Raw genomic sequence first — 26611 nt, forward strand, 5'->3', positions numbered from 1 at the left:
ATTTCAAATATATATGAAATATTTTCATATACAAATATATTTTTATATATTTAACAATATAAATATGTATTTGTGTAAATATAATATATAATATGCAAGATATAAAATATTATGTGTAATATGTATGTGTATTTTTAAAGATTTATTTATTTATTATATATAAGTACACTGTAGCTGTCTCCAGACACACCAGAAGAGGGCATCAGATCCCATTACAGATGGTTCTGAGCCATCATGTGGTTACTGGGATTTGAACTCAGGACCTCTGGAAGAGCAGTCAGTGCTCTTAACCGGTGAGCCATCTCTCCAGCTCCTCTAATACCTTTCCTATAAATGTTTTAAGGCCACATACCTGGTATCTCAGCAGAAGTTTACATCCACCCAAACCTGCAGACAGTGACACCTACCGGTTATAATCTATCAGTATCTGAACAAGTTTAATGAAAAAAAAAATCAGAAAAGAACACATATGGTTGATCTGTGCCAAGATGGACATTATTATGGAAAATTTGTGCGTGTGCTTTCTCATTTGTGTGAATATCACATGTATGCAGGCCATCTTATTTATAACTTATACTCCGCCCCACTCGAAACCTTTGAGCTGTCTTAAGACAAGCACATCTAAGGAAATGTGTATGTGAGGCTATCGGGTGAAGGAACGGGCAGGAAAAGCAGTCAAGGTTGGTGCACTCTGGGTACTGCGTGCTCCTCTTATGACACATGATTGTCATCAGCGTCTCTGTGGTGAGGCACAGGAGGCAACATTTGGATGTGACACACGTGGGCACCAATGCGTTAACTGTTAGCGACCAAGCATGCTGTTTGGAAGGAAGGACTTGTGATCCATGAGATGTAGTGGTGACAGCTCACAGTTCCAACACTGGGAAAGGTGACTGTCTCCGAGATAAAATGAAAGTTCATAAAGCAGGGCCCAGGGGTGCATACCCGTAACCCTAGCACTTGGGAGGTGGAGGTAAAATGTTTGCCCTCAGCTACAAGATCTGCCCCAGTCCCCAATTTAACAGTAATACGATTAGGGATATTTCAGAATTCTTTCTAAGATCAGAGCAAATTAGGCCTCAGAGAGGAAGAAAAACAAGTTTGATAAAAAACTGCTGAAAGTTTCTTGTAAACTAAAAATTTAGCCCCTCTCTTCAGCATCCCTATGATCCACTTCTCTCCCAAACAGTTAAGGACATTTCAAACACCTCACAGCTAAATATTCACCTTCACAACTGTACCTTTATCAACAAAGTTCACAAGACAGACACTTTGTGTTTAGCCACCTATGTCGAGGTAGAGATGGAACACAATTTTGGCCTTTATAATCAGAGATTCATGATTGTTGATCTATTTGCATTATAATTTTGTGTGCACATGTGGCTGAGCCTTTGAGCCTCAGGTATTCCTCTGCCTCCACAGGGCTGGGACAAGCATACACCACTGACTGCATCTGGCTGGCCTTTCTCTTTAACGTGGGTCCTGGAGCTCGAGCTCACATCCTTATGCTTGCAAAGCAAGCCCCACTGGGCTAACCCCCAAGCCTGCGGTTTTAAATCAGGCTGAATGCTGACACCACGCAGAGCCAGGTGTTTGGTGCTTTCCTTCTGCCTGTCTGAAGTGCTGATGTCAGTGTCCTGGAAGTCAGTCTGGAACACGCTGAGGCAGTGTACTCAGACCATGCTCCCACAGTGCACAGGTGTCAGCGTTGTCTTTGCCGTTTTCTAGGCAGGGCAAGCTTTGGATCTCAGCAGATGGGCATGCATACGTCGGAAGCCATCCTTATGTCTTTCTAGTTTTTCTGTCCTATTTTTATGAAATGATACCTGCTGGGTACACAGACTAGGTCGCTAGATATCTTAGATCTTTTCAGCTTTAGCTCTGTAACTGTTAAACAGATCAGAGTTAAATGACATACAGTAGTAAAACCCACATCATAGATCACAGAAGGGGCTTTATTGTAAGTTCACGGTCAGCAAGGTGTGACACAGTCAATGCTGACCGTTAAAAGCTAAGCATTTCAGATGTAAGGTGTAAGGAAATGGATGAAAAATCCAACCTTTAACAGCCAAATAAAAAATAGATTTATTATTAGAATTATGGGAGACACAGATATTTACATGCCCTGCAGATGTCCCTCTGGTGATGCAGATGAGAATAGACTATTTGTTGTTGTTGAAAACCCAGACAATCTTAGATGGCAAAACCAAATGCTGTAACTGCAGTTATAGGGTCAAATTAATAATGACGTCACTACTGGGATTACTGGTTTTAAGAACGGGAACTCTGGCTCTGACAGGACCTACAGAGGACTGAGCACACAGAGGAGACCCCACTATAGAACAGATGACGGTCGTCTAGCTATGGAGCTAGGACAGCCTCCAACTCTCACAGAGACGAAGCCTCACGCGGTGCGGCGGGTGTCACACTTGCTGTGGAGCTCATGCTATGAGGCTCTTGCCACAGTCTGCCGAGTGCTAGGATTACAGGCGTGCACCCACACTCGCTGACCTGAACTCTTGATCCCCCCACCTCCACCACGATCACCTGCTGGCATTATAAGCATGAGCCATCATGGCAGACTCCACGAGACACTAGAGAGGAAGCGACCCAAACTCCCCTTCCAAACCATGAATTAGGATGGACGACTTTAACCCTGGGCGTAACTGTGTGCTCTTTCTTGCTTCCTTTGTTTGGCTGCTGAGACTGACTTTGAGACTTCAGAAAACTTTATCACTGTCAGGCAGCAAGAAGGACAGATAAAGACTTTCTATCTATAGGCAAGGGGCTGAGAAGGACATGCTGGGCACGTGCCCGACCCTCACTAGTTACTGTCCTAGGAAAGAGGCCATGGGGTCGTCTGGCCTCTGCCGCTTCATCCTGTAGGCCTCCATCTCCTCTTCTGTGGGCTCTCGGGCTTCATAGATGCTGTTGTAGGGCCGCTTCCGCTCGTCAATCTGCATGATCTCCTTCACGTGGAGAAGGCGCGCCTCCTCCGCGTTCAGTGCCTGTGGTGAGAGGAGAAAAGTCAGCACCACGAATCTCCATCACAGCGACCCCATGGAACAGGAATTGTTCTCTCAAACCCACTGTCTAAAGAACGGAGGAGTCAGCCCTGTACGGTGAAACAACAACCAGTCACTTTTGACTCATTTTACATTTTCCATAGAGCACAAAATGGTCTACGACATTTTTTAATCAGTTAAAGAAATTGTGTTGAGGGGCTGGCTAGACAGCTCAGTGCTAAAGGCAACTGCTGCAAGCCTGGTGACTCCAGCTTAATCTCCACAGTCCACGGAGGAAGGAGAGAAGCAACTCCTGCCAGTCTTCCGACCTCTGCATGAGTACACACGCACATGCAGACACACACACACACACACACATGCACACACAGAGACACACACACACACACATGCACACACAGACACACACACACACACACACACACACACACACACACAGTCAGACTCACACAATTGCCATTTATGTGACCTGGGCAAACACCGTACACTCAGGGTGACTGCCTCATTTCCAAAGCTCTGCGGGCAGGCAGGAATGGCAGCATTAGCCCCAAGGCTTCCCTCCCCCGTTTGGCTTGCTGTTTGTCACTTTTCTAATTGAGATGTCACAAAGTACCTTTTTCAGTTTCTCCTGCTTCCTTTCCTCATCATCGCTGTCAGAACTGCTCTTTCGGTGTTTCTTCTTCTTCTTTTTCTTCTTCTTGTCCTCTTTCAGTTTCTCCTGATGCAGCTGACAGGGAGAATTGAAAGGCTATGTGAAGACAGTTCTGGCACACATGTCAACCCCGCCTCCGGACTTAGTGACTTGGAGCAGAGATACCACACTGACCTCCATGAGGGTCTGAGGTTTCTTCACAAACTCTTCTCCTGTCACGTCATTTACAATACATTCCTCTGAATTCTGTGGGAAAGGAAAAAAAAATACAATTTGAGTTGAGACTATAGTTTTGAATCATTTGAAGAACAGGTTGGACTTTGAAACATGAGAGGACAAGATTTATGCAGCGTTTGGCTGTCTTATAGCTCTAAGAACTAGAGGACAAGGGTTGAGGGTGTGGGTTGGTTGGTAGAATCCTAAAGCCAGGCCTGAGCATCTGGAAGGTGGTGGCAGTACAGTCAGAAGCTCGGGTCACCCCAGGCCACAGTGCATTCTCGGCTAGCCACGCGTGCATGAAACCCCGCCTTGTCTCTTCCCAATCTCCTCCACAAAGAGAAAAGTTAGCAAGTAATACTCACAGCACTCTCCTTCCCAGCTTCTCCAGTACAATAGGAATACTTAAAAAAAGAGTGGCAACATCTGTATCCCCAGCGGCCATCTTTCCAGTAAGATCCCCAGATGTGCTGTAGAGAGACACAGGGGTTATGTGGGAAGGAGCCTGGGATGAGAGACGTTCCCATCCTGCTGACAGGAGTATAAAATGATGCAGCCACCTTGAATGTATTTTCAGAGAAACATACTGCATTGTTGGGCAAAACAGAGACAGAGGGTGGGTCACCTTTACATGCTGGGAAACTGGGCTCTGCAGTTCTAACTAACGGTTGAAGTTCTCTCCTCAGAAGCCTGAGCCAGGCACCAGAGCAAGTGCCTGTAATCCCAAGTCTGAGCCAGCCTGGGTAAAACCATGTCTCTATAAACGGACTCCCACCCACAACCTCCCACAAAAGCCTATGGAAAATTTAGTATACTAGATTGCTCTTCAGCTGAGGTGTGGAGCAGTCCAAGCCTAAGTCATTACTGATGACTAAGTGGCTCTTGCCGACAGTGCACAGACCCTGGTTAGACTGTTATGCGGACAGTAGGTAGTTGTTTGGCTCACTGTACTCTACACAGTAACATTTGATCCTCGGTGTATAAAACAGTTTTGTTAGTTTGGTTCACAACAAATGGGTCAAGATTGTAGCTCAGTGGCAGAAGATGGCTAAGCATGTATGAGGCCCTGGGCTGATCCCCAGTGCCAAAAAATACAGACACAGAAATGTGCTTTATGACGTAACACACAAAGGAACATATTATCACCTACTATATGTTCTTGCCAAAAAATGTAGGTTCTACTTAGTCTGGGCTTTGGATGTAAATTCTTGTTTTAGACCCACAGGGAACAGAGGAAGTTATGATCCTGTTAGGAAACAGCATTGTAGAGCACGAGACAGTTTACGTGCCAGATCTGGGCAATGACCACTGTCTTGAAAACAAATAGGAAAAGAGACAACCACCAACAAATGATCAATACAGGCTTAGCGTAGAGAAGGGCCAGAGGGTGATGTGCTCACCACACGGGAGGGTGCGGCTGAGTGGATCCTGAAACACACACAAGTGGAAACAGAGAATCAACTCTTAACCTCTGCACATGCGCACGCTCGCGAGCGCGTGCACACACATGTACACGAGTTAAGGCTAAATGAATTAAGTTAGTGTCAGTTTTCTGAGGCACACCAGGGCTGCAGGGTTACCTAGAGTTCTCAGTTTTAGAGGATGTATGATGAAGTGTTTGAGTGACATGTCATATGTGCAATTTCCAAGTATTTCTGCCAAAAAATTATTAAACCCAACATGCATGTGTGTTTCTATACATACTAGTGTATATTCAAACCCAGACAAAGTATAAATGGTATAGCAGAGAAAAAAATGTTTTGATTCTGGGTAAACACGTAGTGAACATAGTGATATATTTTCTCACTTTCTGAAAAAATTCATAAGCAAAGCTCAAATGTCAACAAGGAGAAACCAGTGGTCACACATGAGTCTGTGAGAAACCGTAGGGAGCTGAGCACTGACCGTGTGGTTATTGACCTTCACGTCTTCCTCGTACTTGGAACAGGCCACAGCCCGCTCCTGCCCTTTGATGACTGTCCCGTGCCTGGAGTACTCCACATAGTCTTCTGTCTGGGCTAAGAGCAGCTCAGTTGGAGGAGCATCCAGATGTTCTTGGCCACCGTACTAAAAGGACATTGAATATTTTTAAATACATTTTATAACCAAGCTTTTATATCAAATCTTTATGGAAGGGCCCATTTTCAATGACAACAAATAAACTTTTTTTTGTTTTGTTTTGTTATTTTAAAATACTAGCTTTCCAAAGGAAACTGAAAAAGTATCACTAATTCTTCTGAGGTAAATGTTTTCCTTGTTGGGCATCAATGGGAGGAGAGGCCCTTGGTTCTGTTGAGGCTTGATGCCCTAGTATAGGGGAATGTCAGGGTGGGGAGGTGAGAGGGGGTGGGTGGGTGGGTGAACACTCTCATAGAAGCAGGGGGAGGGAGGACAGGTTAGAGAGTATGGAGGGAAAACCGGGAAAGGGGATAACATCTGAAATGTAAATAAAATATATCCAATAAAAAAGAAAAAAAAAGTTTCGCTTGTTAGTTGCCTGATGAGGTAGTTTCAGGATGGCCATGAATATTTTGGGGGTGCATACCTGATATCCTTTACCTCACAACTTTACTGGTTCTCCCATCAAGAGATGGAGCCAATTTCTCTATCTCTGGAGTCTGGATGTGAATGTGACTGTTACTTCTCCCACCAATGGGAAGCTAGTAAGTGTGATGAAAGCAAAGGTGTGTTTTGTGCATGGGCACATACGTTTTGTACCCCTGCTCGGGAGCCTTCAGAAAGCATTTCAGAGTGCTGGGCTAGGATGTGAGAAAGCAAGGCTCTGAGGCAGAGGTAAGCAGTGCTGGGCCCACTGCCATGACGACGTGAGAAAGAACAGGCATCAATCTTAAGCACCCCGTCTTGTGGGGTTGTGACTGACACAAGTCTGTACCAGCCGAGTCGGTGGAAGGGCAGGAGCACGCCTCACGGTGAGAGGGCCTCCGTGCTGCACGCCAAGCTTAATGCTTCGCATGCAGTAAGCAGAACAGTTTCTTAGTGGTACCTTTTCCAGGATGCTTTCCTTCTGCTGCTCTTTGAAGTCTTCCTTTTTGACTTTGAAGGACTTGTACAGCAGCTCGAGTTTGGTAGGATCGGCCTGGAGATGCACCTCAGACCCCTTGTCGTAGGCTTCCCAGGCAAACACTAGAGTAACAGAGTCTCAGTGAGTGGACGGCTCCCTGGGCTTCTGCTTTTTAACGCAGCTTTGAGTAGCTGCTCACACAGCGCCTCTCCCATCAGCGCTCCCTCTCTCCTTTCTTGTCTGCTGGCTTTTTCTGAGACAGTTGCCTCAAGCATGTGGCAATTCCTGCCTTGGTCTCCTAATTAGTAAGGTCACAGACATCTGCCATCATGCCTGCTTTATAATCCCGTTTTCCTTTGACATTTATTTACTGTGTGTAGAAATGGCCACACCACAGAACACATGAGAGGCTAGAGGACAACTTGCTTCTCTCAAATACCATGTAAACGCTGGGGACAGAACTCTGGTCATCAGGCCCCCCCGAGTCACCTTGCTGGTCCTCATCCCTAATGTCTATACACAGGCCTTGGAGTAGAGCACACACTTACACTGTGTCTGAGCCATGGAAATGGTGTCGCCTGTGTATCGAACAAAGTTGTCTCCAGCGTAGCTCACTCTGAAAGCACAGTTGTTAAAAAGATGTCTCAGAGATTGCTTAAAAAAAAAAAAAAAAAAAACTCATTTACAGAATCAAATTAGAAAACACTGCCCCCTTAGCCTGAAGTCTGTAAGTTTAACTGGATACTTACTCATCTGGATTCTTTCCTGCATTGGCATAAGGGTTCTCTCTCATCGCTCTTGTTTTTGGATCATAATAAGCAGAATTTGGATCCAAATTTCTCAAATACTGAAAGAAAAAATATTTGATGATTGAGTTACCACTGATCTATAGCAAGGAAGGGTCCAGCTGGGCGGAAGAGTAGGCTCTGACTAACTACACATCTGTGTAGGCTCCTGCACAGGAAGTAGTTGGTGCTGTCCTTCAGAGCACCTCTAATTACACCAGTCACACCACACGCAGAGACTGCACAGACGGGACAAGTGTGGACCCTATCTGTCAGAGCCGCAGGTCAGTCTGATGTGACTTACTTTTGCAATATCTTCGCGAATCCGGAGATTCCGAACAGTAATGCGTCTCTTCGAGTCGAAATTCTGCCCAGGCATGTCAATATCATCTGCATATTTATCTTCATCCTCATCTTCGCTGTTATGATCCTTTTCCTGAAAGGAAGAGTTGGGGACAAGAAAACTAAGCAAAAAGATGCAGCACCGTGGTCTTGTTTGCTTTTCCCTTTAAGCAAAGGCTTGTTGTGTGACTTAAAAGCTATTATTATGGCTATGATTATTACGAGCCACTGAAACTAGCGAGATAACGCAGCCAGACAGGACAAGATGCATTACCATCTGAGAATTGGGTTCCTCTTCTCCCCACTGGTGTTTTGGAGAATTCTGCATTAGGAAAGAAGAAAAAGAATTATAAATCCTTTTTCATTTTAATTTACAGAATACTTAGCATTTTAAAAACATAATATAAAGGAGCACAGGCGAGTGGTTAGTATGTGTGTAGTATGCACCAGACCCTGGGTTTGAACCCCAGCACTGAAGAAAAGGAGGGGGGAGGGAAGCTTGGCTGGTTCATTTCAACAACACGCTTAGTCTCACCTGTCCTAAGCACGTGTATTCTGACACAGTATGCTATTGTGAACAATTAACTTTATTAGTGTCTATAAAAGCAGAAGGCAAACAGGCTGTATTGATGTAGACTGCCTTTCATGTGCATGTGTCTGTGGGTGTGCATGCACATGGGTGTGCAATCCCTTGGAGGTCGGAACAGAACACTGAGTAGCTTGGAGCTGGGATCTCAGACAGCTGTAAGCTGCCTGATGTGGTGCTGGGAATGGAACTCCAATGCTCGGCCAGAGCAGCAGGTGCTCTTAACCACTAGCCACCGCTCCAGCAGCTTGGCACAGGGTTATGATCATACAAACGGGAAAACTGAGACGACTAGAGAACCCAGTACGCACTCACTTCCCGCTGGCTTAGGCTTTAGCTCATTGGTCCCGACTAGTTCCTTCTTGTTCATTACTGGGTCAGCACACGCCACCGTACACACGTGGAGGCTGACAGCTCCATCAAGTTTTCTCCTGCCGCCTTTACAAGGGTTCTGCGGCTCACGCCCAAGTGGCCATGGTTTCATGGCAACTGCCTTTTCCCACTGAGCCATCTCACTGACCCCAAACATCAGTAGGTTTTTAAAAAGTCAAGTTCAAGTAGAAAATGCTCTTAGAATGTTTGCAACCTAGGCTCAAAGCATACCGCAGTATATATGCAAAAAGTAAAACAAAAACAGTCAAACAGACAAAAACCAAACCCACTACCACCACCAAAAAAACAAACAAACACACACCCCTCCCTGATTTTATGGGTCTTTTTCTGTGGTGGTCCTCTATTTCTTCATGTATAATTAAAGTATGCGATACTGAATGTTGTTGACGAGGTCTGAATACGCGCTATTTTAAGAGAGAAGCCCCCGTGCATGCAGTGCTTGGGAGACGGAGGCCTTCTGGTCCTTCCTGACTAGACATGAAATGAATCCTTGGTCTAAGCTCCACTTCATGGTTTTAAGCAGTGGTTCCCACCTTCCTAATGCTGTGACTGAAGAGTACAGCTCCTCGTGTCGTAGTGACCCAGCCATAAACATGCTTGTTGCCATTTCATGTCTGTACCTTTGCTACTGTTACGAATCATCATATAAACACTGTTTTCTGTGGTCTTAGGTGACCCCGTGAACCAGTTCTTTGGCCCCCAAAGGGTCATGACCCACAGTTGAGAACCACTGCTTCGAAGCGTCTGAGTATTTTGTGTCTTCACTTACAGCTTGCTCCACTAATTTCCCAGAGGCCAGCTCTTCTTGCAGCTTCTGTGCTTTCAGTGTTCGTTTTGCCTAGAAAGTAAAGACATTTAAATTTTACTTATGACATTCAGGTGGCCATTTGGACTGTACATACTTAAAGTGGGTGATTTTAGTGCTTTCAGAAATGGTCCTTAGACCTAGCTGCAGGATATCTGGTCTCAAAGAAGAAGAAGGAGGAAGAGGAGGAGGAGGAGGAAGAGGAAGAAGGGGAGGAGGAAGAGGAAGAAGGGGAGGAGGAAGAGGAAGAAGGGGAGGAGGAAGAAGAAGGGGAGGAGGAGGAAGAGGAGGAAGAGGAGGGAGGGGAGGAGGAAGAGGAAGGAGGGGAGGAGGAGGAGGAAGAAGGGGAGGAAGAGGAAGAGGAGGGAGGGGAAGAGGAGGAAGAGGAGGGAGGGGAGGAGGAAGAGGAAGGAGGGGAGGAGGAGGAAGAAGAAGGGGAGGAGGAGGAAGAGGAAGAAGGAGGGGAGGAGGAAGAGGAAGGAGGAGGGGAGGAGGAAGAAGAAGAAGAAGGAGGGGAGGAGGAAGAAGAGGAGGGAGGGGAAGAGAAGGAGGAAGAGGGGCAGGCTTATAAAGAGTTAGCCTCTTGCATGAACAAGCCTTGATGTAAACTTCAGAGAGAGCCCCAACAACAGTGGCAGACGCTGCTGACTCCCAGTGACCGGCTGGCTCATCTCTGTCAGGGTCAGGCTGCTGTATATTTCAGTGCTCAGGAACACATGACATCTAGGAGTCTATATGCTGTCCCATGGTCTTGCCAGGCACAGTGGCACATGTCCATACTCTAGTATAGAGGAGGTAGAGGCTCAGGATCCACCTTAGCTACATAGGCGTTACACCATACCCTTAAAACTGAAAACAAAGCAAAATAGAAGTGGACCCCCAAAACAAAAACCTTTAAATACGACCTGTAATTCCTTAAAAAAAGAAAAAAAAAAAAAAAAAAAAAAAAGAAAAAAAGAAAAAAAACCCAGCAGAACAGACTACTGTTCTGAAAGAAACTGGACAAGAAGACAGAAAGATAGAACCACTGTGTTTTTTAAACCCAAAGATTGAGGTTAGATTAGGAGTCAGTTTTCTGAAACGGTCGGCTATTCTTACATGGGATGTGAGCGAACCATGAAGCCATCCTAGACACAGCTGTGGCTTAGGGATAAAGACTCAGAACTCCAAAGCCAAAACAGCTGTGTGTGGTGATGTACACCTTTCTTTAATCCTAGCACTCAGGAGGCAGGTGGGCAGATCTCCATGAGTTCTAGTCTCCCCTGACCTGCATAGTGAGATCTAGGCAAGCCAGGGTTCACAGTGCAACTGCCACAAACAAACAAACAAGAAACGAGTAAATACAAGATCTGGATGTGTCTGTTCTTCACTTCTCGGATCTGGTCACATGGGACTAAAGAATAAAAGAACAAGAAAGTGCTGCCAGCGGGTGTGGTGGTACCTGCCTTTAGTCAAAGCATCTGAGGCAGATGCAAGAGTTCAAGGCCAGCCTGGTCTCTGAAGGAGTCCGTGCTCTATAGAAAGACCTTGTCTCAGGGAGGGGGCTGAAGTGCTGCTGAGTAGAGCCACTACACTGAATTAGACACACTACCATAAGACACAGCGCCATCTTCAGAGCACCCCAAGATGCACAAAGCGCTGTCAGGTTGGAGACTAGGGAAGTGGACAGCAGGGAACTGGCTCACCAGATCAACTTTGGCGTACTCCTCCACGATTTTCATGTGCTCTTCTGGGTTGTAGCCATTCCACCGGTCTCTCTTCCCGTCATAGTCAAACATCAGCTGAGGCTGGACGTGCTCGTCGGGAGCGATGTTAGTGCCTGTGAATTTAGCGCCAACCCGCCTCGGCCTCTGAAAGACAGCAGTTCGTTCCCTAAGAACTTGCAGCACAGATGAAGACTTCCTGCAACTTTCACACAGTCGTACAGACACACGGTGGCGGTTTTAGTGTCTGTAACTAACAGGCAGTCTTTGGGCAGAAAATACTGATGATACCAGACTAAATTCATGCAAATTAATTTTTATTTTTCTAAAATACTTTTCGGAAACAGAAGTTCTCCGACAAGGGAAACACAAAAGGCCGGCTGATAGTTTCCCAGCAGGCTGAGAGCTAACTTACCTCAAAGCAGTCTTTCCTCTTGTGGGTCATGGCTCCGCAGTTCTCGCATGCGCCTTTCCGGTACTTGGTAGTTATGGAGTTCTGTTAGGGACAGAGAAGAACAAAATGGACATCATCGTAATCAGTCATTGATAAGGAACTTCGGTGCTCACTACTCAAAGTCTACTAAAAGACTTTAAAAGGAAGACCAGGGGCTGGAGAGATGGCTCAGAGGTTACGAGCACTGTCTGCTGTTCCAGAGGTCCTGAGTTCAATTCCCAGCAAACACATGGTGGCTCACAACCATTATTGTGAGATCTGGTGCCCTTTTCTGGCGTGTAGGCATATACTGTATGCTGTATACATATTCTGTATGATGTATACATAATAAATAAATCCTTAAAGAGGAAGACCAGGTAGCCTTCATGTTCTGAGATGACCAAGTTTAAGGGTTTCAATAATAGACAAGGTAGAGAAGAAAAGACTAACATTGTGTACGCTGTGAATTTCCACACCAGGGTCACACAATGTCTTCCTACTTTAAACAGCATCACATTAAAAGTTCTTCAGCTCTTCACAAATAATCTCCATGGGCAAAGTGACATCCAGTTTGCCACATACCTCCTTTACGCCTCTCTTGTACCATTCCCCAGATGAACTGAATTGCTTCTGTTTCTCTGGCTGTGGTCTCTGATGCTTCAAAGTGGGTCGCTTTGATGGATCAATGTACCATGGAACCGAAGAAATATACTGAGGAATGTGAGGGTTGATATCTCTGTAATAAGATTTAAGTGGAATGGTGAGAACGGAAGTTTGAAAATGGCGTTTAACCACAAAGGTCGTGGGCACAGAGCTAGAACGGCAGCCCTGCGGTGGGGTGGGAGAGGGAAGATGGCTGCATTTCCGCGAGCAGAAGAACTGAGAATAAAGATGTACGTCACACTGCATGACAACTTTCTTAGATGTGAAGACAAATGGCACAACTGGAGGAGACAGGGAGGGGCTGGAGAGCGCCTCCGTCAGAGCTGAGAGTTAACCAGTGCCCACAGCCAACTGATTCAGATAACCACAGAGGCATTCTTATTCAGAGATGTGAAAAATTCAAAGTAAGAGCATGTACAAGTAGCTGCTTTAGGCTGGGGACAGAAAAAAAGGTAAGAAAGGACAATTGCTGTCATATAAGCTCTTTGGTATAATTTGTCTACTAAGCTCTATATGTATGAGTTTGAGAAAACAAAACAGAAGAATACAAATTCTGCAAATAGTAAAGGACAGTCTCCTTCCAAAGCAAGGGGTGGGACCTGATGAACTGGGGCTGGATTTAAACAGGTCATGGAAGACAAGACCTACTTTCCCTCTTCATCGACCTCTGCAGGAGCATTGCCCAGTTTCCTCTGTTCTTCTAGCTCCTTCTTCTTCCTCCAGTCCTCTCTGGTCATCTTTTTCGGCTCCTCCAAACTCATCTCCTTCGATCCTGTCATCGGTGTGGCGCTAACTGGGTCCACCGCTGCGGCTGACATGATGAACCCGTGTTCTCTAAAAACGGAAGGTTTTACAGTTATGGAGGCCTTCTGAAATACACCCACTGAGACCCCTGAGCCGTGTCCACACGACGCACTGTGAGCTTTCCGGGGTCTCTCCTGCTTACAGTTTTTTCCTCCCTCTCACTTTTCAAACTTTTTGTGGTGTTGTGATCAAAACTAAACAGCATTCTCCAGCTTCCTGTGTTTTTATTCTTTCATTTCTTTACATTTTATTTATGTTTGTGTGCAGGTGTGTGGAAGGGTGGGAAGGGACTGAGTATGCAGCTGGATTTGGCTTCTTTGTGGGTTCTTCTCTCTTCCACCTTTCTCCATTCCCTTTCTTTCACCCTTTCAACCCTAACACTGGATGAAAGAGAGAAAGAGAGAAAAGAAAAGGGACCCTGAGTAAAGTCAGGGTCAAAAAGGGGGAGATGTCATCGTGATGTGGCCTGCTTCCTGCTGTGGGACATCGAGTTCCTTGGGCAAGTTGATCTTTGCTGTCAGGATATCTGATTTCTATTTCCTCTTTCCACATAACTGCCTAACAAACCTCTACCACTGACAATCAACAACTAACAACCCACCCTACGTCCCGGGGCCCTAGCACTTATACACCCTCTAAAAGGTCCCCACAATTCCAAATATCAGATGATCACATTACCTGCAGCTGCTGGCAAAACCGTGCCTCTGCTAGAGCATGGAGCAAATCAGTCAGCTGCTACAACCGTCTGAAGCAGCCCCACATACCTACACCTGGGATTAAAACGAAAACATTCTTATAATATTTCTATGTGTTTTTAAGAAACCAAACCTCCAGAAATATCACTACAATTGTCAGAGGTCAACTTGTAGGAGTTGATTTTTCCCCAGTCACCACATGGGTCCCAGGGATCAAACTCAGGTCATCAGGATGGCAGCAAATGCCTTCCTGCTGCGCCTTCTCACTGGTTCTGGCAGGTTCTTCCCCTTACTCGAAAAGCTCTACAAACTGGGCACTGTAATATACAACCTTAATCCTAGCACTAGGTAAGCAGAGGCATGTGGATATGTGGGAGTTGGAGGCTAGTCTGGAACTTAATTGGTCTACATATAGAATCTGCAGCTAGCCAAGGCTATCCAGTGAGACCCTGCCTCAAAGAGAAAAGTCTTTACATATTCTTAGCACTGGTTCTCAACACTCCAATGTGTAAACACAGAAAGCCATGTATATAAAATTTCAAAGACTTTCATACAGATTTTCCTAAATTAGCCCTTGTCCATGTCTCAAACTTTTCTTCCACAAAATAATACAGAGCCTATCACTCTTCCCCGTAAAGGTCCAATGCCTTAACAATACCAAAGTTCAGGGGCTGGAGATGAAGCCTCTATTGACAGAGGATTTGCCTATAGCATGCACAGAAGTTTGATTACCAGTGTGGCAAAAACTGGGTACACTTGTGATCCAACAATCTGGATGTGAATACAGGATCAGAAGCTCAAGGTCACCCTTGGCTATAGAGGAAGTTCAAAACTAACTGTGCTATATGAGATCTTGTCAGAAAGAAATATAGATGGGCCAGTCTATATTCAGGGATGCCTAGCATCTCTCTCTGTGTGTCTCTGTCTCAGCCTCCCCCTGCCCCCACTAAATCACCTATATTCATAGTGTGCCTATTTTTACACCTCTGCTCTGTACTCCTCAGCCCTGATCACTCTGACTTTGTTTCCCTTCCCAACCACTCCAGTGAGAGCCACCAGTAGGTTACCCACGTGAACACTGATCACGTGCTAATCCACTGCACACTTTCCTTCATTTGCCAGACATCCTTATTCCGTGACTTCTACAGCGTGTTGCTGGTTCTCCATGAGCTCCTCTCCTGCTCTCCTTTGCAGGCTCATCTAGTTGTACACATTTATTTAGAGGCTGATTCCTTACGGTGCAGTCAGAGCCTCACTCACCACTCTGAACAACACCAGTTCCCAAGATTCAGGAAGAACAGTACCCGCTACTGGGGTTCCATATTGTTTCTCTGCTCCAGAATTTTCATTTGATCTTCAGTTCTACATAACCAACTGTGTACATGACAGCTCTCCCAGGACCCTGAGAAGTATCTGTCCACCACATGCCTTAGACTCCAGGCCTTTCCTGTGAGACTAGTCTCTTCTCAGTGACTGCCCTTCACGCCAACTCCATGTCTCCTCCCTTCTGTTATTACTAATAAAGTCTTACTCTCTAAATATCCCTGTTTACCTTCTCCTTTCACACCGAATGCTGCCAGTTTAGAGCATGCTCTGCCTTTTGAGACCCAGTCTCCTCTGATTCTGCCCACTTCATTTTTTTTCATGCTGTACAGTTTAATTTTTCAAAATACAATTCTCATGCTCACTGCTCAAGCTCAAAGTTTCTCCAAAGCAATACAGTCCCAGAGAAAAGGAGGGATGCTAATATATATAAAAGGGCCAATGGTGGTAAATACCTATAACACAGGAGGATCACATCGGTAACCCAGAATGGCCTACAAAAAAACAAAACAAAACACACACACACAAAGAAGTAAATCAGCGTTCATACAAATTTCTTAGCTAAATATTTCCAACACAGCATAATTTCAACTTCCAATCAACTAAAAACCAAAACAAAACAAAAACAAACAACTCAGTTTTAAAAGCTGTTGCGGCTGCGGCTGTAGTGGTGGTCCCTGCCTTTCATTCCAGCATTTGAGAGGCGGGGCAGGCACATCTCTGTGAGTGTAAGGCCAGCCTGCTCTACCGAATGAATGCCAGCCAGGACAGCCAGGGCTATCACACAGAGAAATCCTGTCTCAAAAAAGAAACAAAAAACCCAAAACAACAAAACAAAACACCCCGAAACAAACAAACAAAAAACAAGACCCCAGCAGCAAGGACAACACCCTCAGCTTTAAAAGTCCTATTTCCAGTCTCAACAGGAGCTAGCAGCAAGCAGCTACCATACTGGACAACGCAGAGTCAGCGGATGCCACTACTCCAGCTCTACCAGCCAAGACCAGTAACATACGCCAGCCAAAGTCAGGTACCTTCTTTCTAGCCTCACAACTAATTGATTGACAGATCCTCGCTGAACACTCCTCCCCCCCAAGCCACCCACCCAAGCTTCAGAGGCAGTTCTCCTTCAGTCACTGGCTGAATTTCAGTGCTAAGTGCTCAGTGACCAGATGTCCAAGGTGCTGTCCAATGTTCTCTTCTGTGCTTGACCCACTGAAAATGTCTATGGGCTTTTGTTCGTTTGTTCAGAGACAGGATGTCCCTTAGCCTGGTTTGCAAAAAATAAACTTCTGATCCTCCTGCCTCCATCTCCCAAGTACTGGCTTTGTAGGTATAAGCCACCATGGCTTCTGTAGAGGACCCTAGCTCAGTTCACAACATCTACATTAGGTGCCTCACAACTGTCTCTAACTCCAGCTACAGGGATTCCAAGAAGGCTGTACAAATTCTTACAAGGGCACAAGCCCACCCACCTACTTATACCCATAACTGAAAATAAAATAGACTTTTTATTTAAAAAAAATAAAAGTGTTAGAAATTGGTGGTAACCTAAGTATACCATGAAGCAAAAGAGATTTAACCATCTTCATCTTTACAATTACCATTCCCTTAATTTACCATGCACACCGTCACCAAATCTTTACCACAACCCTGTTTTATGGAGAGGAAACAAGTTTGGGGGAAGTTAACAGCTTCAGACAACTGGACACTGTGGGACAGATCTCCAGCCCAACCCTGACTTTACTGTCGGTCCTTTAAATCATGTTACAAACCACAGGCACTGGGGTGTAGGCCTGTCACATTCAGGATTAAGACAGGCTGAAGTGTTCTGTCGTTAGATTACACTGCTCTGCAGAGGGTCCTACTCTGTCCCAGGTCAGAACAGTAACAACCCCCACTCACTGACTGCCGCGCACACATTCTAATCTGACCCTCGCATTTTAAGATCATCTCCATCTAACGAGAAAACTGAACCTCCAAGGAATTCTTTTGGGGACAGAGAGGTCAGGTGCGGTACGCGACGCTCAGGATGTCCGGCCCACAGTGACCAGGACGCTTTCCTAGAGGACTCAACCTCCGTCAGGCTGGACCCGAGGGTGGCGCCTGCGTCCTGGGCCACAGTCTCCTCCCGGGTCCGCAGTTCCACGACGGCTCATCACCGCGAGGACCCACTGCAGTTTAGTTGACCCCGGGGCCTCCAGTTTATCTGCTCAAACTCGGAACCCCAACTTACCCAGTCCCGCCACACACCACTAAAAATCATCAGCCATAAACGAAGCGACCCGGCAATGTTTACTTCCGGCTTCCCTGTCTTCTTCCGGCGGCACAGGAATAACTTCCGGGAGTTCCACACATGCGCATTTGCAAAGTTTTTTTTTTTTTTTTTTTTTTTTAATCCAGAAGGGCATCCGGGTAAACTCGTACACCTTGCGGAGAAATGATGGCAGTGCAACTTTGTGCTCCGCGCAAGGAACCGGTGTTCTTTCTGGAACAGCAGAATCTTAGTAACAATTTTTACTGAAAAAGCCCCAAAGGTCGGTGTAATGGCACACATTTTTAATCCTAGCAGAGAGTTCCTGGCCAGTGACATAAAGACCCTTTCTCAAGGAAACAAAAACCAAAAACAAACAAACAATCCCCCATAAAAGAGGACATATTAAACAAACTCCTGGAAAATAGGTGATTTTAATGAATTTTTTTTTCTTTTAAAAGAAAGGTTTATGTTTTGGTTTATTTGTGAGTTTGCACATAATCGGCGTCAGCTTGTCTGTGACTGGAAATACAACTGTGACTAGTGTGGGTACCCAGCCAGGGGCCTCTGAAAGAACAAGCTGTCTCCACTATTGAGCAGTTGCTTGGACATTTTTCTTTTGTGCTGTCTTGAGGTTATTTATATTTCCTCTATGTGAATTGTTCTTCAGATATAAATATTCAGGGCTATAGCTAACATCCCCACCTCGGACAAACAGCCCAGAGTAATAGATTTTGTTTAACAAAAGAGCTTGAAGTGCCTGGAGTTAAGAATGCAGGAATAATTTTGATTTTTTTCATGGCAGCTAAAGGAAGAGCCGAGTTCAGCTGACTCACTCAGAGGACAAGAAGGAGGAATTTTCCCCAAGGCTTGAGTTCTCAAGGAGAGAGGGACCCAGAAGGCAGGGGCCATCTTTGGTTGGATGCTTTCTGTACAGCTAGATTAGGAGAGACTTGTTTTAGCACAGGACTCTGTATTATGAGTTTACCAACCAGGTACATTATTTTCCAGTAACAAGTGGGCCTCACAAAACTGGCCTAGGGACGCCATCACTAAGAAAGTTTTTAAAGACCGTGGTGATATAATTTACACTTTACACTGGAGGAAAGCAATGTTTCCTGTGGGGAAAAAAACCTCTTAAAGAACTAGACAATGTTCATGTGGAAGCAGTGGGAAAGTACTCAGATTTAGTTTTGGAAGCAAGACTTTTGTGTGCTGGTGATTTAATATGAAGAAACGAAATTCAGAAGCAGATGCAGACAGAAAATAACAAGTTGGGTGGGGCAAAAGGAACGGGGAATAGACAAGACAGTAAAGGTGTAAGTGGTGCGTGCGTGGGTGCATGCATAAGTGGGTGGGTGCGTGAGTGGGTGGGTGCATGAGTGCGTACATGCATGAGTGTGTTGTTTTTATTCTTCAGCCCCTAGAGTTAGGCTCTTTCCTTTGATGATTAGCATAGCAACCAGTAAATACTTGTTGAATGAATTTAAAGGAAGATCGAGTTACATATTTATTAGGAGCGCCGCTTTGCTCGCAAACAGATTTGAGGAAGTGTAGAAAGACATCCCACTCTGATGGCTGAGGGAAGCCCTGCGTAGGGCATAGCTCTCAACCACGACTGGAAAGGACCCACTCACATTGAACTGCTCTTGCACCTACCCAGATGACTGCTTTTTGTAATCTTTGTAATTCCGCTAGTGTCTAAACCCGATATTGGTTGTCTTGCTGTCTCTCTTTATAAGTAACTCCCCCCCACCCAACCCCTTTTTTAATTGAAATTCGGTTACGCAATCGAAAGCCCGTTTCCTTTGGGTGTGGACGAATGGCCACGAACCCATACATACGCTGTTTTCTCTCCTTTCAAATTTAGATTTGATTTCTTTATTCTCTGAACAGACAGTCTTTTACTTGACCTTGGGGAAATAGTTTGGCTACTTTCTGCCCCCCCAACACCCCCCCCCCCCCCCCCCCGCCACCACCCGGGTTAGGGACTTTTCGGCAAACACTACCACCTGGCTACCAACACAGCCCTCAGAAGACTGCTCAAGACCATCACGCCCAAAAAGTGTCTCTGGAAAAAAAATGTGTTTGGATGTAAGTCTGATCATAATTCCTTCCTCAGAGTTAGAGATCATGACTGCTTCCCGCCACCCCCCTTCTAGCTCTGCTCTCTCAGGCTGGCCTTGAGGTTGCTACAAGGCATAGAATGACTCTGAACGTCGGTTCCTCCTGGAGCCATGTCGCTGGATTTATGCTCTCCGGCGTGCTACGTAAGCATGCCAACAGCTGAGCCCCAGCCTTGTAAAATTCCCAACTAAGTGTAAAAAGCACTCCCGCATCTTACGGTGTTACCTATTTCTCCTTCCCCACATATATGTATATGTGCATATATGGAACTTTCCAAAATAAGTCTACATTCCTTCAATATTATCACCACCGAAAGGTTTCCTACATCACTTCCCAAAACCGACGTTTACATCCTCCACTTCTTTGACTGTTTCTTTCTTTTTCTTTTGGAGATAAGGTCCCACTAGGTGGTCTTGTACAGCTACAATGAACTCAGTATGCAAACCGGGCTGGCCTCAACCTCTCCGACATCTTTCGCCTCAGCCTCCCACGTGCGGAGATTAAAGGTGTGTGTCACCATCCCCAGCTTCCTCATCCTGGAGAACCTCTTTGGACAGAATCATGCAAAAACCCCGAAGCCAAACGGAATCCTAAGAATAAACAGAAATTTACTATGACTTAAGAGGCAAAGGCGGGCAGATGTCGAGGCCAGCCTGGTCTGTATAGTGATTTCCAGGACAGCCAGGGTCCTCTTCAAGAGCGGCAAGTGCTCTCAAGTACCAAGGCATCTATCTCTGCAGCCTCAGGTTTTGATGGGCACCGACCCAAACCATCTTCTCAGCAGACTGAGTGCCTCTGACTTTGACTTGAAGATTTAAGGTCTGGATTAAGCCTCTTGGCTTTTTTTTTTTTTTTTTTTTTTTTAGTTAAGTTTTTCTGCATATATGTTGGTCTCTATTATTACTCCTTTCTAGCCTTCCCCAAACTCCAGTATCTACTGTGCAAGCCTGTCCCCCTAGAGAATAAATACACTCTGGCTTCTCAGATCCCAGCACTGAGGCAGGAGGATATCGGTCAGGAGCATGCCCGGGCTAGCGAGTTCTAGACAAGCCTGAGTTGCGTAGTAAGTGTTGTAAATTAGATTTCTCGCCTAGGCCCAGACAGACCACACCAAACACGGTTCCACGTGGAGAGGTTTAATAGAACGGGATAGGGCAGGGGTCAAGGCCGGGCAAAGAGAGGAAGAGGAAAGAGAGAGAGGAGGAAGGGTTTCGGTCTTTTGTAGGGGTAGTGATGTCACTTGCTCCCAGGGGGAGATGGGATTTAGAACTGATGTCTTCTGGGAATGCTTTGGCTGTTTCCATGGCAATTGATGTGCTAGGTTCCTGTCACCTGTGGGTGGAGCCATTGCTGGGGGAGGGGGCTATCCTAATGCCAACAGTAAGAGACTATTTCCAAAACAGCCAAAAAACAAAACAAACAAAAAGAACAAACCTATAAAAGTAAGCCTGGAGTAGTGGCAATAATCTAGTCCTTGGAAGACAGGAAGCAGGATCTGGAGTTAAGGTCATCCATGATCTACCACATAGCGCCTTCAAGGACAGTCTGAGTCACGTGAAATCCCGTCTCCAAAAAAAAAAAAAAAAAAAAAAAAAAAGCCTTTTAAAATTTAAATGAACAAAACGCTGTTTTTGTTATTGGGCTAGTGCCTTCTCGCAAGTCCGTGTGGTGGAAGACAAAACGTCTCTCGCAGGAGTTTTGGACAAAGAACGGTTCTGGGTTTTTGTTGTTTGGTTTTGTTTTGTTTTAAATACCTTGGAGATAGATGCGGGAGGGTGGGGGGGCGGTGTCTGAAGACTTCGGCTGCTCTCATTGGTTCAGACCATAGGCCCCGCCCCTCGCCGATGGACCAATTGAGGCGCGAGTTGTAGTTTAAACCGCGGAGTGCGGCGTCGTTGGTGGCGGAGTCTTGGGTGAGTTCAGCTGCGAGCGTGTCCTGACTGGGGGTTTCTTGGGCGAGCTTGGGGTGGCGGGGCGGGAAGTTTCGGGACTGGAGGCCGACGCAGAGTCGGGACCTGTGCTTCACTCGTCCCGGCGTGCTCGACCCTTAGCAACGCTGTCTTCATTTTCCTTTTTCCCTCCCCTCCCACTCACTTCTCGGTCTCCCGCAGCCCAGGCTGGTCTTGAATTTGTTAGATAGCCGAGGCCAAACTTCAGCCTCTGATCCTCTCTCTTGGCTTCTCCCTGTCGCCGAGATGGTAGGCTGGGGACAGTTTTGATGGGTGCTAACGTCGACTGATTTCTGTAGTTTTTAGTGTTTATGACTCCGGCGTGAAGATTTAAGATCTGGATTAAGCCTGTTGACTTCTCCAGCTACTTCTAAGTTTTTGTGCCCAAGTGCCCTGGGGTAAAGCTTGGTCTCTGTCGCTGCTTAGTTCTTCCAGCCCTCCTCAATGCCAGTATCATAATATGCAGATCTCTCCCGTAGAGAAATCCAGGATGGCTACTCTGATCTTTGTTGATAAGGATAACGAAGAGCCAGGCAGCCGTTTGGCATCTAAGGATGGGTTGAAGCTGGGCTCTGGTGGTAAGTATCGGCCTTGAGATACACAGGTGTTGTGAATGGATTATGGCCCATAGCATTTGGTGTATTTTTGTGGTTGATTGGAGTCAGGTTTGACATTTTCTTTCTTTTATTTTTAGAATAAGAAGGTGTCATGTAGTTCAGACTGGTCTCTAGTTCCCTTTGTAATCCAGGGTGGTCCTTTTGACTCCACCTACCCAGTGCAGTGATTACAGGGTCACCGTGCCTGCCTGGTTTATGCGCTGTAGGGGATGGACCTGGAAGCTTTTCACGTGCTAGGCAAGCACTCTACCTACTAAGTCACATTCCCAGGCTCTATGCTGAAGTCTTTTTTTTTTTTTTTTTTTTGAGACAGGGCTCCCCTACATAGCTTTAACTGGCCTGGAATTTGCTATATAGATCAGGCTGGCCTTGACCTCAGAGATCCACTTACCACTGCCCCCCAAGTGATGGGATTAAAGGTGTGTTGCCACGGTGCCTGGCTTCATGTTCATTGTCTTAATGAGGTTGAGAGTTCTTAGTCACTGCCAAAAACAAAGCACAGGTTTGTGGGTGAGCATTCAGTTGATGAGGTTGTTTATATGGCCTAATCTTTTAAGAGCAATATATTTATTACTTTTATTTGAGTATGTGTTGGGTTACACATGCCATGGTGTGTGGTTCTCCTTATATATACTATGTGGGTTTTGGGGATTGAATTCAGGTTGTCGGTTTAGCCGAAAGCCCCTTTACCCACTGAGTCCATAATATTTTCATGATTATCCTTTTTTTTTTCTCAACAGTCAAGGCCTTAGATGGGAAACTGCAGGTTTCAACGCCACGAGTTGGCAAAGTGTTCGATGCTCCAGCCTTGCCAAAAGCCAGCAGGAAGGCTTTGGGAACTGTCAACCGAGTTACGGAAAAACCAGCGAAGACTAGTAAACCCCACCAACCAAAACAGCCATCCTTGTCTGTGAAAAGGGTGAGTAGCGTGGGCTGTGTGTGAATACGTGTGCATGTGCTGGCACTTTATTTAAAAAAACTTCATTCGTAAGTGTCTGTGTGCAAGCATACTGCATGTGTGCAGGCACCCAAGGAGGCCAGAAGAGGGCGTTGGGTCCTTTGGAACTGGACATGGCAGTGGTTGTGAGCTGGCTTACGTGGGTGCTAGGAACAGAGTCTGGCTTTTGGAAAAGCAGCACGTGTTCTTAACCACTGTGCCATCCTTAGCTCCACTGTAGCCCTGTGTAATGCTTAAAAACCGACGTCCTCGGCTGCCTTTCCTCCTGAGTCAGGTAAAACGAGGGCCACAAATGGAAAGAGTCAGGCTTTGCTACCTCCGGTTCCTCTGCACCCTGAGATCGCAGCTCTGAGGAATGGCTGGTTCTGCCTCAGCTGTCGTTAACCGGTACCAGGAAGCAGCTGGTTAGGGGCTTCAGCCTCCCAGGTGCCTTTCAAACCTGGCGCAGTACCTCACACATCTGTTTGCAGCCACTGCCTGGGTCACCCATGTACTAACTAACCATCACAGTATGTAAGTGTGCCACGACCCTGAGGAGGACATGAGACATTGCTTCCTTTGGATTGGAGCCACCCTGTGGGTGCTGGGAACTGAACCTAGGTCTTCTGTAAGCAGCAAGTGCTCTGAGCCACAGAGATGTGTTTCCATCTCCTTAGCACACACGTGTGTGCACATGCATGCACGTGTGTGCGTGTCAGTCAGGACAACTTCAAGGAGTCATTTCTCTCCTTTACACTGAGTCCTGAAAACTAAGAACTGTGACTCGTTAGAAGACAGCACAGAGACAAATTTTAAGTAGTGACGTCATCGTCTGAAGAGGCTGTCCGATCTCGGGCTACCGGGCAGAAGGGCAGGACATCATCCTCACGGTGCTTATTCTCTTGGGTTTTTCTAGATCACCGAGAAGTCTTCTAAGACACAAGACCCTGTCCCTGCTCCTGATGATGCCTTCCCAGAAATAGAAAAGTTCTTCCCCTTCAATCCTCTAGGTAATAGTGTCTTTGGTATGATGGCAGGCCCTCTGAGATTTCTCTTAGACTGTCACTTTGGCTCTAGCGTCAGACTGTCTGAACCTGGGTTACTTTGAATAAATAGACTTGTTTGGACTCACGTGCCAGGGTACCACCTTCAGTCAGGGAGAATGGGGGGGCAAAGACGTGGAGAAACATCACAAGTTCAAGGTTGTCAATTGTGTGAGTTCCAGGCCAACCTGATCTACACAGCAAGTTCCAGGACAACCAGGCCTATGTAGAAGGACCCTGTGGTGGTGGTGGTGGGGGGAGGGGTAGAAAAGATGTAGCTACCCAAATATTGAGACATTTTATTATGTGTTTCATTATGCAACCATGAAAGTATATAACGTTGTTTGATACCACCTCTGATGTCATCAGAAAGGACCAAGCATAGCTGGGCTTGGGGTGCACGCCTTTAGTCCCAGGCAGAGGCAGGCAGAGCTCTTGAGTTCAAGGCCAACGAAGGCTATTTAGAGAGACCCTGTTTCAAACAAACAGACCAAAAAAAAAAAAAAAAAAAAAGGCCTGATATAAAGTAACGAAAGAAGTTAATGTCATGCTAACTATTACAGGGGAGCGTTCCACAGTTCTAAACTTTTTCCTGTTTCTGAATTGTGTCACTGGTGACAGTTTTCCTTTACTTCCCTCCTTCCTGGAGAGAGCATGGGGCAAGTACATTCTCTTGACTGTAGTTTGCTGTTCAGATGGAAACTGTCTTCACGGGGTTAAGTCCCTTTTCTGGGACATTAGTATGCTCATCATATTTTCGGTGTGCATTTCTTATCTTACTACGGAACCTTTGACAGGGAATGGGGCCTGTTCCGTAGCTCAGCGTGGTTTTGGAACTCACTGTGACGCTCCTGCGTCACTCCCACAGGTTCAGATTATACATCTAACTGGCTGTGGTTAATTTGGATCTGTTTTCTAAATGGCGAATGGTGGTGAAGGACGGTTTGGCTTACTGTGCTTCCCTGGGCCGAGGGAGCACTGCCCTGATGCTTATCTCCCCTTTGTGACAGACTTTGAGAGTTTTGACCTGCCTGAGGAGCACCAGATCTCACTTCTCCCCTTGAACGGAGTGCCCCTCATGGTCCTGAACGAAGAGACAGTGCCGGAGAGTCTGCTGCACTTGGACCCCCCTTCCCCTCTGAAGACGCCCTTTCTGCCCTGGGAGTCTGGTGAGTGAGCCAGTGCCCTCTTGACGGGCTATAAGCAGCTTGTTACATGACAGGCGTTGTGGGGACAGAGTCGTACAGGCGAGTCTGTGTGCAGCTTTGGAATATTGGGGCAAAATTCTGAGGAACAACTTTTCTTGGTCTTCATGGTTGAGTCCCAAAAGGTTTTCTGGAATCTTGGGAAGCCTTTGGTGACAGCAGAAGATGGAGCTTAACACTCGTTTTAGGCTGAGTTAAAATCTATAGCAATGCAGACTGGACGAGATGGCTCCGGTCTCCATCCATGGCCGTCAGAGGACCAGGCTAGACTGGTGGTCGGAAGGGCCTCCCGTCTGTTCTGCTGAGACAGTAGATGGGTTGCCAGTCTGATTTTATGATTTCGTGAGAGAGCAAGTAGCTTTGATGTTTGTTTTAAAGGCCCACTTCTTGATGAGGATCAGTCCTGAGGTCCCCTACCCCCCCCCCCGCCCCCCGTGTTTGGGGAATCTGCATGTGTGTGAGATTCATTAGATGAATGGATAATATGGTAATGGCTATAAAGGAGGTGCAGAATCTAATGAGAAATTCCTCTTCCTCCAGATCCTTTGCTGTCTCCTTCCAGCGCCCTCTTCACTCTGGATGTTGAATTGCCGCCTGTTTGTTACGATGCAGATATTTGAACTTCTTACTCCTTTCTAGTCTGTGTGTTGTATTAATAAAGCATTTGTGTGTATGCTCAGGATGTGGTGGGTGTTCCCTGGCATTAGGAGACTAGATTTTCTAGTCTCCTAGTCTGTTTTCCTTTGGAAGAACATCCTTCTTTCACCATGTACTCTGTTGCCTTTCATGGCTGTTAACTGGTTCCAGTTACCAGATCTCTTAATTAGACGAGTCACTTCCGGCTCCTTCCCTATTTATTGCTAGGCGTTCTTTATCACCGGTTCAGCTTAGTTCTAATGACTTATTTATTCAGTAAGTAACCTTCTGAGAACACAGTCTCCTTAGGATCTCTAGTCAGATACTTTGATGATGGCTGCTGATAATTTACGGTAGGGCTCACTCCCCACCTGTAGAAATTGGTTGTGTATCCAATT

At 46.1% G+C, this 26611-nt stretch overlaps 2 protein-coding genes across 3 annotated transcripts; one reads left to right on the top strand and one right to left on the bottom strand.

Moving 5' to 3' along the window:
• Positions 1-2060: 2060 nt before the first annotated feature.
• SLU7 (SLU7 homolog, splicing factor) lies at positions 2061-17769 on the bottom strand. The gene is made up of 17 exons (XM_080942006.1): positions 17682-17769; positions 14106-14197; positions 13272-13457; positions 12543-12696; positions 11943-12023; positions 11510-11674; positions 9789-9857; positions 8315-8362; positions 8003-8134; positions 7663-7760; positions 7462-7529; positions 6896-7035; positions 5797-5958; positions 4257-4361; positions 3850-3921; positions 3637-3750; positions 2061-3008 (listed from the first exon to the last, which is right to left on the bottom strand). Exons 3-17 carry the CDS (start codon positions 13439-13441, stop codon positions 2829-2831), a joined length of 1758 nt encoding a protein of 585 aa, XP_080798132.1. The 5' UTR covers positions 13442-13457; positions 14106-14197; positions 17682-17769; the 3' UTR covers positions 2061-2828.
• A 4496-nt stretch (positions 17770-22265) lies between these two features.
• On the top strand, positions 22266-26235 carry PTTG1 (PTTG1 regulator of sister chromatid separation, securin; the record flags this gene model as incomplete). 2 transcript variants are annotated; one of them, XM_080908087.1, is made up of 5 exons in its annotated part: positions 22266-22353; positions 23133-23311; positions 24246-24339; positions 25383-25541; positions 26118-26235. In XM_080908087.1, 5 exons carry the CDS (start codon positions 22266-22268, stop codon positions 26195-26197), a joined length of 600 nt encoding a protein of 199 aa, XP_080764213.1. In that variant the 3' UTR covers positions 26198-26235. The 2 variants fall into 2 exon arrangements, with proteins under 2 accessions (XP_080764213.1, XP_080764214.1); XM_080908088.1 differs by having other exon boundaries at positions 22266-22350.
• Positions 26236-26611: the final 376 nt, after the last annotated feature.

The sequence above is a fragment of the Micromys minutus genome (assembly GCF_963924665.1).
Source record: "Micromys minutus genome assembly, chromosome: 31".
Classification (NCBI taxonomy): Eukaryota; Metazoa; Chordata; class Mammalia; order Rodentia; family Muridae; genus Micromys; species Micromys minutus.